At 47.0% G+C, this 11183-nt stretch overlaps 1 protein-coding gene across 1 annotated transcript in view; it reads left to right on the top strand.

Moving 5' to 3' along the window:
* Window positions 1-11183, top strand: part of LOC111649424 (unconventional myosin-Vb-like) — a gene marked incomplete at its 5' end in the record, with an annotated part of 18465 nt that overhangs the window by 2611 nt on the left and 4671 nt on the right. The window contains 17 exons of the mRNA XM_087171971.1: window positions 351-495; window positions 1358-1492; window positions 1584-1681; window positions 3138-3224; window positions 3740-3851; window positions 4069-4280; window positions 5009-5165; window positions 5307-5546; window positions 6015-6251; window positions 6361-6454; window positions 7069-7211; window positions 7623-7742; window positions 8043-8177; window positions 8450-8515; window positions 9466-9705; window positions 10065-10162; window positions 10894-11092. Coding sequence (XP_087028097.1) covers window positions 351-495; window positions 1358-1492; window positions 1584-1681; window positions 3138-3224; window positions 3740-3851; window positions 4069-4280; window positions 5009-5165; window positions 5307-5546; window positions 6015-6251; window positions 6361-6454; window positions 7069-7211; window positions 7623-7742; window positions 8043-8177; window positions 8450-8515; window positions 9466-9705; window positions 10065-10162; window positions 10894-11092 — 2518 coding nt within the window. The remainder of the gene's footprint in view (window positions 1-350; window positions 496-1357; window positions 1493-1583; window positions 1682-3137; window positions 3225-3739; window positions 3852-4068; window positions 4281-5008; window positions 5166-5306; window positions 5547-6014; window positions 6252-6360; window positions 6455-7068; window positions 7212-7622; window positions 7743-8042; window positions 8178-8449; window positions 8516-9465; window positions 9706-10064; window positions 10163-10893; window positions 11093-11183) is intronic.

Genomic DNA, 11183 nt, shown 5'->3' with positions numbered 1-11183 from the left:
TCTGACTGTTCTCTGACTGTTCTCTCTGACTGTTCTCTCACTGTTCTGACTGTTCTCTCTGACTGTTTTCTGACTGTTCTCTGACTGTTCTGACTGTTCTCTGACTGTTCTGACTGTTCTCTGACTGTTCTCTCTGACTGTTCTCTCACTGTTCTGACTGTTCTCTCTGACTGTTTTCTGACTGTTCTCTGACTGTTCTGACTGTTCTCTGACTGTTCTGACTGTTCTCTGACTGTTCTCTCTCACTGGTTGCTGACTGTTCTCTCTGACTGTTCTCTCTGACTGTTCTCTGACTGTTCTGACTGTTCTCTGACTGTTTTCTGACTGTTCTCTCTCACTGGTTGCTGACTGTTCTCTCTGACTGTTCTCTCTGACTGTTTTCTGACTGTTTTCTCTGACTGTTTTCTACAGGTGGAATATCAGTGTGACGGCTTCCTGGAAAAGAACAGAGACACCGTTTATGAGGAGCAGATCAACATCCTGAAGGCCAGTCAGGTAAGACCCAGGACCAGGACCAGGTCCTGGACCAGGTCCTGGTCCACAGACATTTTGTGGACACATTTCAAAATAAAACATGTCTTAGACACAGAGTGGTGCTCAGAGCTGTGAGTGTAAAGCTGTGATGTCTGTTCCTGACCTTCCTGCGATCATGTGGTCATGTGGTCATGTGGTCATGTGGTCATGTGGTCATGTGGTCATGTGGTCATGTGAAGGCAGCAGATTCAGAGGAGCTCTGATAAACCCTGTTATCTGCTGTGTTAATTAAACTGAGTTCTGAGCTGCAGCTGATCTCAGAGCAGATGTAAAGACACTGAGAAGGTTATGACATGTGTCCAGTGAGTGAAAGGTCCTGAAGGTTTACTCCTGATGTTAATGCACACACACACACACACACACACACACACACACACACACACACACACACACACACACACACACACACCCCCAGTATGTTAGCTCCTCCAGCTCTATGCAGCAGTTAGTTCAGTTTCCTCTGATGAACAGCAGGAGGCAGTGACGAGCCACATGTTGACAGATGTGTCGCGCACACACACACACACACACACACACACACACACACTTTAACAGAACATCAGACAGGATGATGTGATGTTTATTAGTGATTTTAACTTTAATTGACTTTTGATTAAAATCACAATAATAATCAATTCATTTTTATGTAATTAATAATTTGTTGTGGCTTTGATCTGATCTTTTTCACATCAGTGAAGCTGGAACATGAAATATTATTGATCAGTTATCAGTGGATCGGTATTCTCTGATGGTTGTAGCCATGGCTCGTGTCATGTGACATGGTGATGACTCATGCTCAGTCAGACCGCCTGTCTCCTCTCAGTTCCAGCTGGTAGCTGACCTGTTCCATGAGAAAGACGACCCTCCCCCCTCCAAATCGTCCAGAGTGAATGTCCGTCCGGCGAAGTCAGCGCCCCGCGCTCCCAACAAGGAGCACAGGAAGACGGTGGGACACCAGGTGAGCCGAGCTCTGCTGTCCTCAAGTCTGTCTCTGAGCGTGTCTCATGTGTCTCATGTGTCTCATGTGTCTCATGTGTCTCTGTCCCCAGTTCCGCAGCTCCCTCCACCTCCTCATGGAGACTCTGAACGCCACCACGCCTCACTACGTCCGCTGCATCAAACCCAACGACTTCAAGGAGGCCTTCTCGTGAGTCCACGCCACGTTTCCTCCAGAGCTCCGGCTCTGTCAGATACATCAGTCCAGTCACCATGAGACACACACCTGACACGCAGACATACCTGAGCTGAAACCACAGGTGTAGAGCGGCTGCAGCCACCTGAATGATGCTCCGCCTCTTTTTTTGTGATGAAATAAAATATTCACGTCACATGATCAGGTTTAAATTTATCCGATCTCGATCCGATTATTTAAGAGTCCGTCACGTAGAACTGATAAAAACGAATGGTCAAAGTCATATTTAAGGTGTATTGATTGATTTCCAAAGATCAGTCATTCATTGAGTAACACCAAGAAAACATTCCACCTTAAAAGATGGCGGCAGCTGCCGGAAGCCTCAGAGCTGCTCAGAGAATTAAAGGGTTCATTAGTTAAAACAGACTTTCACTCATCTTTTCTTCTTGGTTTCTTCTTCTGTGATGCTTTCACACAGACACGACAGACAGCTAGCTTAGCCTAGCCTGTTAGCTCAGCTACGTTTTCATAGCCTAGCCTGTTAGCTCAGCTACGTTTTCATAGCCTAGCCTGTTAGCTCAGCTACGTTTTCATAGCCTAGCCTGTTAGCTCAGCTACGTTTTCATAGCCTAGCCTGTTAGCTCAGCTACGTTTTCATAGCCTAGCCTGTTAGCTCAGCTACGTTTTCATAGCCTAGCCTGTTAGCTCAGCTACGTTTTCATAGCCTAGCCTGTTAGCTCAGCTACGTTTTCATAGCCTAGCCTGTTAGCTTAGCTCGTCTGAATGGATGTTTCCACTGAGGCTTTAACGGAAATCATTCAAAACAAACGACTCGTGTTCATCCACCTGCTAATTAATGCTAAGCTAACTACAACTTGCTACATCATGGTCTGGTCTGATGTCACTGAGCTGGATGTTTGTCTGATGCTGCGTCAGTCTGACCTCTGATCATGTGATCACAGTTTACTGATCTAAGTCAACCTGTCACTGTAGGAACAGTGGTTACCATAGAAACAAGCCATTAGGTAAGCTCTGTTACGTAAACAGCTCTACACCTTTACTCCATCATCAGTTCATCAAACAGAAGAATAAGATGATGATGTCGTCAAGGTTTAACTGTGTCCAGACAAAGAGAGAAGAAGAAGATCCTGCCTGTTACCCATGAATCTGAGGTCATGTGACTCACTGACTGAACTGCAGTGTTGAACAGTGGAGGGGGGGGGGGTCACAGATATCCTGTTGTTCTCATCACGTAAACATGTTTCTGTGTCAGGCCTGTTAGATTAGACGACGTCACATGACTCGGTCAGACTCTGAGCTCTCTCTCTCAGTCAGTCGTCCTCTGACTGAGTCTGCTGAGTGATGATGATGAAGCCGAAGAGGAAGACGAGGTGGGACGTGATGTTCAGCTGAGCCTCAGGTGTGAGCTGGACGGAGGTGACAGTAAAGTGTTTCCTGTGTGTTGCTGCAGGTTCGACTCAAGGCGAGCGGTGCAGCAGCTCCGCGCCTGTGGAGTCCTGGAGACGATCCGGATCAGTGCGGCCGGATACCCGTCCAGGTAAGTCCACCTCATAGAACCACATTATAGCTCAGGTGAGCCTGAACCGCAGCGGCACTCTGCTCTCAGGCTTAAACCAGCTGCTTCTCTCTGGAGTTCAGCAGCATGAAATCTGATGATCTGCAGCAGCTTCGTGTGTTGACTTCCCAATCATTGATCTCATGATGTCGTCAAATATGTTGTTTGGTCTGATCCACAATCCAGAATCCAGATTTAGAGATCTGCAGGTCTGAAGCAGAGTTTTTTTTCACGTTATGTTTCACTCTGATGTGATTCTGCTACATCATATCAAACCTGACAGCTGCTGTCGGCATGGAGATGAAGATGAACATTGATCCCGTGTTGTTTGGACGTTGGCGTTTACATTAATGTTCAGCTGTTTGTTCCTGAAGTTTATTTCAGTCCAAATTCTTCAGGATTCTGCAGGAACCATGTCATGTAGTCTGTGTGTGTGTGTGTGTGTGTGTGTGTGTGTGTGTGTGTGTGTGTGTGTGTGTGTGTGTGTGTGTGTCCAGGTGGACGTACCCAGACTTCTTCAGCAGGTATCGAGTGTTGATGAGGAAGTCCGACATGACGTCATCAGACAAGAAGCTGGTGTGTAAAAACCTGCTGGAGACGCTGATTAAGGTGAGAACACGTCGTCATGGAAACAAGAAATGAGTCGTCACACACACACCCCTCCCTCCAGCTATCAGGTGACTGTGTCACCCTCCCTGTGGTTTATGTCCAGCTGTTCTCCAGCTCCAGATGTTTTGTCCTGTAGAGGTTCACAGTAGGAAGGAGAGACCTCTGGTTCTGGTCTTGATCCGGTCTCTGAGATCTTTCATCTCCCTCTGGTCCTCAGGAGCCCGATATGTTCCAGTTTGGAAAGACAAAGATCTTCTTCCGGGCGGGGCAGGTGGCGTACCTGGAGAAGCTCCGGGCCGATAAGTTCCGCGCCGCCTGCATCAAGATCCAGAAGACGGTCCGAGGCTGGCTCCAGAGAGTCCGGTACCGCAAGATTTGCAAGACCGCCATCACTTTGCAGAGATACGGCCGAGGATACCTGGCCCGCAGGTGGGTTTTATTTTTTATTTTATTAGCACTGATAACCAAAGCCAGGTCCAGGTCCAGGTCCAGGTCCAGGTCAGGAAGGAGCTGACCTCTGAACCACACCTGAACCAGGTTTCTGAGTTCAGGGTCCAGATCCATAAAACTCTGTAGATCCAGAACTAAAACTCAGACGTTGGTTTTCATGGTTCTTCTTTATGAATCTGACTCATGTGAACGAACCTCGTTTCCCACAATCCTCCACGAATGATGAAGACTGTCCTGTGATCAGTCATAAGAACATCACTCTGTCAGTGTTCGGTTACACAAGGACTCACAGTAAATAATAACATATTAAACACAAACTTTAATTTATGATCATAAAGTGTTAAATTATAATACTTATAATGATGATAATGAAGCTCTGTGAAGTTTTATTTCTTGTTAAATTACGTGTCTCTCCCTGTGTGTTCACATGGTCACAGGATGTGTTTATAAATAACTGTTTATGAGCGGGAAATGGATTCACATGGTTTCTGTGTGTGCGCATCACTGATGCATCTGGGCCCTGATCTGGATCTCTGTCGTTACTGAGGAGTGAGACTCGATGAATCTTATTAATCTTATTAATATTATTAATGTGTCAGACACAGACTTAAATCTGAACCTGTCTGTGTTCGTTCAGCAGTGAAGAGAAATAAACGTGTCCTGGATCCTTCATTGTGTGTGTGTGTGTGTGTGTGTGTTTCCTCCAGGTACGCTGAGTACCTGCGTCTGACTCGAGCCGCCCTCGTCTGTCAGAAACAGTACCGCATGGTGAGAGAGCGCCGCTCTTTCCTGAGGGTGAGACGGGCCGTCGTCACCATCCAGGCCTACGCCAAAGGAATGTTCACCCGCCGGATCTACTGGGAGGTAAAGACGTCGGTCTGAGTCCCGTGGTCTCTGGTCAGATCTGAGCTGATGATTGGAGACATGCAGTTTCCACTTAGTGCAGGAATGTGAGCGGAGGACAGTGAACGCTTCCTCACACTGTGTGTTTGTGTCACTCGGCAGTTCCTGCTGCACCACAAGGCCATGATCATCCAGAGGAGCGTCCGGCGCTGGCTGCTCAGGAGGAAGTTCAGACGGGCGCGCGACGCTGCCATCACCATCCAGTGTGCGTACAGACGGCTACTTGCCAGACGACGACTGAAGCAGCTGAAGATCGACGCTCGCTCCGCACAACACCTGAAGAAACTCAACTCAGGCATGGAGAACAAGATCGTCCAGATGCAGAGGAAGATGGACGACCAGGTACACACACGCACACGCACACACACACACACACACACACACACACACACACACACAGTTTGAGTTTATTATTATTGAGTGAGTTAGAAACACGAAGCTCGGCCCAGTAACAGTACACTGACATGATCTCAGACAGCCACATGGTGGTCTCAGCTCCACCCATGCCCCTCCTCTTTGACCTTGTTTGGATTAGCGGGGAGTTAGGGGGCGGAGTCAGACACTGCCAAGATAGCGACGGTGGAGCAGCTCACTCTGAGCTTCAGAAACCTGTGGGTGACGTCACAGAGGCGACAGCCATCTTTGTTTACAGTCTGTGTCAGGATCCAGGTCTTTAATTACAGCTGCAGTAGAAACTCTGAGACCTGATTACAGATGTGTTGCAGATGTGTTACAGTCTTTATACAGGATCAGTAGTGACAGTCAAGTGTTTCCATGACAACAGTACGAACACTTCCTGTCCCGTCTCAGTCCAAAGAATACCGCACTCAGAACGAGCAGCTGCAGATAGTGAATGTCAGTCTGGGGTCAGAGGTCAACAAGCTGCAGAAGGAGCTGGACCAGATCCGGGGTCAGCAAGGGGAGGGGGGTCAGCTGACCTCGCTGCAGGAGGAGCTACAGAAGCTGAGGGAGGAGCTACAGGAGGCGCACGCCCACAGGAAGAGGCTGGAGGATGAGCACGGCACAGAGAAACTGGACCTCAGACAGGTGAGCCCCAACCCTACCTGTGGTTCATCATCGGGCAGGATGAATGTGTGTGTGTGTGTTACCTGTGTGGGCGGGGCCTCTGATGATCAGCTGTTGGTCTCGTCTTCAGAGGGTGGAGGAGCTGGAGGCTGAAAACTCTCTGCTGAAGAGTGAGAAGGATGAAATGAACCAGAGGATCCTGCAGCTGTCCAAGAGCAGCACAGGTGAGAACATCCAGGTGTGACAGACTCCTCCCCCTGTCCTGGGGAGGGGGGGGCAGGAAACAGGTTCTATGCTGGACGAATCACAGACAGAGGATTCATCACTACTGTGACATCACGTCAGGAGGAGACACAGCGTCCAATAGGAAGAGGAGGAAGAACATGTCCTGTAGGATAGACCCAGGTCCAAGTCTGGTTCTGGGTCTGGATCAGGGTCCAGGTCTGGTTCTGGGTCTGGATCAGGGTCCAGGTCTGGTTCTGGGTCTGGACTGGGGGCATTTAGTTGTCTTGGTCAGGGTGGGTGGGGCAATGAATCATTATTTAGATTTTTTTCGCTGGAAAGACAGAAAGAAGAGACAGGTAGTGAGGGAGGTGTGTTCCACAGGTGTACACCTCTGTATTTCACTGAGTACTGCCCCCTGGTGGCGAGAGAGAGAGAGATGCAGATCAGGTCTCGTTCAGTCACAGTGTTTGTATTATTTATTACAGAAACATTCTCACTTTATAAACATGTTTGATTTGTTTATATTTATAATATTAATGTTAATGAAATGTGAATATTTAAAGTTCATGGGGATTATATTTATATAATGTGTGTGTTTGTGTTTGTGTATCAGACGGCAGCAGTGTGTCTCAGAGGGAGGAGTCTCTGGGGGCAGAGCTGGACGCAGAGAGGCAGCGGTACCAGAACCTCCTCAAAGAGTTCTCCAGACTGGAGCAGAGATACGATAACGTGAAGGAGGAGCTGTCCCTCACCAAGGTGACCTGTGACCTCCTGTGACCTTTGACCTCCTGTGACACTCTCCACTTCTTAAACACATCATGACATCACAGATATTTTCTGGTCCAGGGATTTAAGAGAACTGGTCTCATGTTGAGGTTCCAGTCGTCTCCATGGTTACAGTGTCACACAGTTGTATCCATGGTTACAGTGTCACACAGTTGTATCCATGGTTACAGGGCCTCCATCAGTTTGTTGAATGAACGGTGACGTAGCTTCAGTCTGACGTGGAAGTTTCATCACTCATAATTTCATGTGATGCTGTTACCATGGAAACGTCAGACAGGAAATAGATTCACGGAGCAGAGAATGATGATGATGATGATGATGATTACACAGCACATTAAAATGTTTTCACTGAATTAAACTCTGTCTCCCATCATCCTCCAGTTCCACCCCGGCCACAGGAGGAACCCTTCCAATCAGAGCAGCCTGGAGTCGGACTCTAACTACCCATCCATCTCCACCTCCGAGGTCGGAGACACTGAGGACGCCGTCCAGCTGGTGGAGGTGAGTCAATCAGAGAACTTGATTACCTGGACATGATTTAAAGTCATCGATGAAGTGGGAGGAGTTTGTTTTGTGAGTCTCTTTCCATTTGAATAAGTTGTTATAATATTTACCAATATTTATTAAGTCTGAGGCTCCAGCACAGAACCTATAAGAGAACCGTTAAAGTACTTGATCAGTAAGCACTATTGGTAAAAGTCGTAGTACTGATAAAACCTAACGATCCGTAACGTGGAGATGTCGGAGACAGGAAGCAGAGCAGGTGTTCTGAGGTCAGTGAATTTGACATGGTGTGTTCAGGAGCTGGGGGTGGAGAAAGCTGCGATGGACATCAGTCTGTTCATGAAGCTGCAGAAACGAGTCCGAGAGCTGGAGCAGGAGAGGAAGAGGCTGCAGCTCAACGTGGACAAGATGGAGGAGCTCGCCAAGCGCCGGGTGAGGATTTATGATCACTGTTTATTCATGTAGGCGTACTGTAACACTGTAGTCCTGTCACACTGTAGTCCTGTCACACTGTAGTCCTGTCACACTGTAGTCCTGTAGTCCTGTCACACTGTAGTCCTGTAGTCCTGTCACACTGTAGTCCTGTCACACTGTAGTCCTGTAGTCCTGTCACACTGTAGTCCTGTCACACTGTAGTCCTGTAGTCCTGTCAGCTCTCCAGCTGCTGACGAGGACCTGATCTGTTTCCTGTTTCCCTCTCTCAGGGCTCGGAGGTGAAGAGTCCCACCTCTCAGCAGGAGACTGCAGATCTGGCCTACAACAACCTGAAGGTATGAACCTGATTACTTCTTCTTCTCTCGCATTATAAACGTCCATCACCTCCTCACCTCAGAGGCAGCACTCTGACTGGAGAGGAAGTGTTGGCTGAAGGGAAAGTGCTGGAACGTGTCAGGAAAGGTGTAATCATGGAAACCAGTTGTAAAAGTATAATAATAGTTACAGTGTGACATCTGAGAGTGTTGGTCAGTGTCACATAAGGAAACTTTAATAATATAAATATCAGCTGTTTCACGTGGTTCTGTTGACTGTGGCACATGTTTCTAACAATATAATAATAATGATCTTTATTTATAGAGACTTTTTGAAACCTATGGTTCAAAGTGTTTTACACAAGGAAGCAAAATAAAACAGGCAGATCACAAATAAAACCAACAAATCAGAAATACAATTTAAATGTCTCAGTGTAAATAAACCAAGGCAGCGTCAGCAGCAAGAGGATGATCAGTAAAAATAAATTAAATAAAAAAATAAAAAGTTGTCAATAAAATGAAGTAAAATCAGGAAAAGTTCAATGATAAACATGGAGAGAGCCGTGAAGAGCTTCAACCGTAAGATCTAAAACATCCAGGGAGCCAGTCAGGAGGATAAAACCAGTGTGAGATGGTCTCTTCTCCTGAGTTCTGTTCAGTCTGGAGCTGATTCATAGATCTGTGGTTGAGGCAGGTGAAATGCTGCAGCGGTCGAGGCATCGAGATAAAATCATCTCTGTGTCTGTAAAAGATAAAATAGATTGAATTTTAGAAATGTTTCTCAGATGGTAAAAACATATCTGTTCCTTGGTGTGTTCTCAGTCTGATCTCAGGCACTCAGCCGTAACATCCACATGTAAGGATTTAGTTGTAGTTTCGTCAGACTCAAACAAAGGTTCAAACAGTTGAATCATAAATAATGATGCAGGGTAATTTGATGTAAACTCCTCCCCCTCCTCTGGACACTGCAGAGGCAGGAGCTGGAGTCAGAGAACAAGAAACTGAAGAACGACCTGAACGAGCTGAGGAAGACCATCGCTGAACGTGCGTCTCAAAACAACTCGTCCAATGAGCTGCAGGACAGCTACAATCTGCTGCTCAGCCAGCTGAAAGCAGCCAATGAGGAGCTGGACGCCCGCAAGGAGGAGGTGCTCATCCTCAGGACTCAGATTGTCAGCACGGCCCAGCTACAGGAGAAGAACCAACATATAGTAAGTTTCAATGTGAAAACACTCCCTCTACAGTGTGGTGTCACCCAGGGCTGTCTGATGTAGTGGAGAACAAAATAATATAAAACTTTAAAGGTAAAATAATAAGTTTAGATTCAGCATTTAGAATCACTTTCAAATCATTGAGTGTGTTGAGCACTGTTAAAAACAGAGGTGGTGTACAACAGTAAACGACAGTATCGTCTGCATAGAAGTGGATGTTTGTGTTTGCAGGTTCTCTGCAGGAGTAGACACACAGATACTGTTTATCAAAGTAAACCTGTGAATATGAAGAGTAAAAACAAGTGTCCCCTGAATTGAACCCTGTGTTTCACCAGAGGAATCATGTCCCTGTGTTTCAGGAGGAGAGTAATAATGTTCCTGAGGTGGAGAACAGTAAAGAACCCGTGGACAAAGAGGAGGCTCTCAGAGCGTATCATGGACTGTGTGACTCTAAAAAGTAAGTGACTCTTCTTCATCATCTCTATAGAGTCAGGTCATATGATCAGTTCATGGTGATAACAGTGACATGTGAGTACAGACAGTCACAGACAGAATCACAGGAACATGAGCAGTGTTGTTTGGCCTGTTGACTGTGTGGTGATATGCTGAGTCTCTGCTGACAGATGCTGATACTTTCTCTTGCTGACTAACAGCTGCAGTCTGCTTCCTCTCTGTTCTCTGCATCGTTCTCAATATCTGCTTTTTCCTCTCTCCTCCTCCTCCTCCTCCCCCCTTCCTCCTGTGACACCAGTAACCAACAGGACTGGTGTTATCTGAATGAAGATGGAGAGCTGGGTTTGGCTTACCAGGGCCTCAAACAAGTGGCCAGGTTTCTGTTGCTTCACTTCTTCTTCTGCTCGTTTTTCTTCTTATTCTAACCTTTAATTACAGTAACAGCTTGTTATTTTCACTCACTGTCCTCTGGACGTTCAGCATCACCAGCTTCTTTGTGTCTGTAGAGTTTCCATGACGATGAGCATGAGGCAGGAGCTGCTGGTGTCAATATATTAACATTATGCAAAATATATCATGTCTTGAAAAGTATCATTAAACAAACAAATTAGCATGTTAGCTGCTACACTGTATTAGACTCAGGTGTGCTCTCAGGTCTTACAGGTAACAGTGTGTGTTGAGTCAGGCAGGTAAAGGTTACCTTAGACACTTACACTCTCTAACCTGGTCCTTCAGGCTGCTGGAGGCGCAGCTGCAGTCTCAGTCCAGGCAGCACAAAGACGAGCTGGAGGCTCTTCACACTCAGATCGAGCTGCTGAAAGACGACATCGAGAAGAAGCAGGAGATCCTCAACCACACCATGTCTCTGTCTCCGGAGGCACAGGTGGAGTACAGCGTCCAGCAGGAGATCACACGGCTCACCAACGACAACCTGGTGAGGAAACAGCTGAGAGACACCACACACACCTCACACACACCTCACACACACCTCACACACCCTCACACACACCTCACACACCTCACAC

This window comes from Seriola lalandi, unplaced genomic scaffold, assembly GCF_002814215.2.
Source record: "Seriola lalandi dorsalis isolate HSWRI2012SDOR001 ecotype SW California unplaced genomic scaffold, Sedor1 jcf7180002050758, whole genome shotgun sequence".
Taxonomy (NCBI): Eukaryota; Metazoa; Chordata; class Actinopteri; order Carangiformes; family Carangidae; genus Seriola; species Seriola lalandi.
Note: the sequence above shows the minus strand (reverse complement) of the source record. Positions and strands in the feature narration are given on the sequence as shown.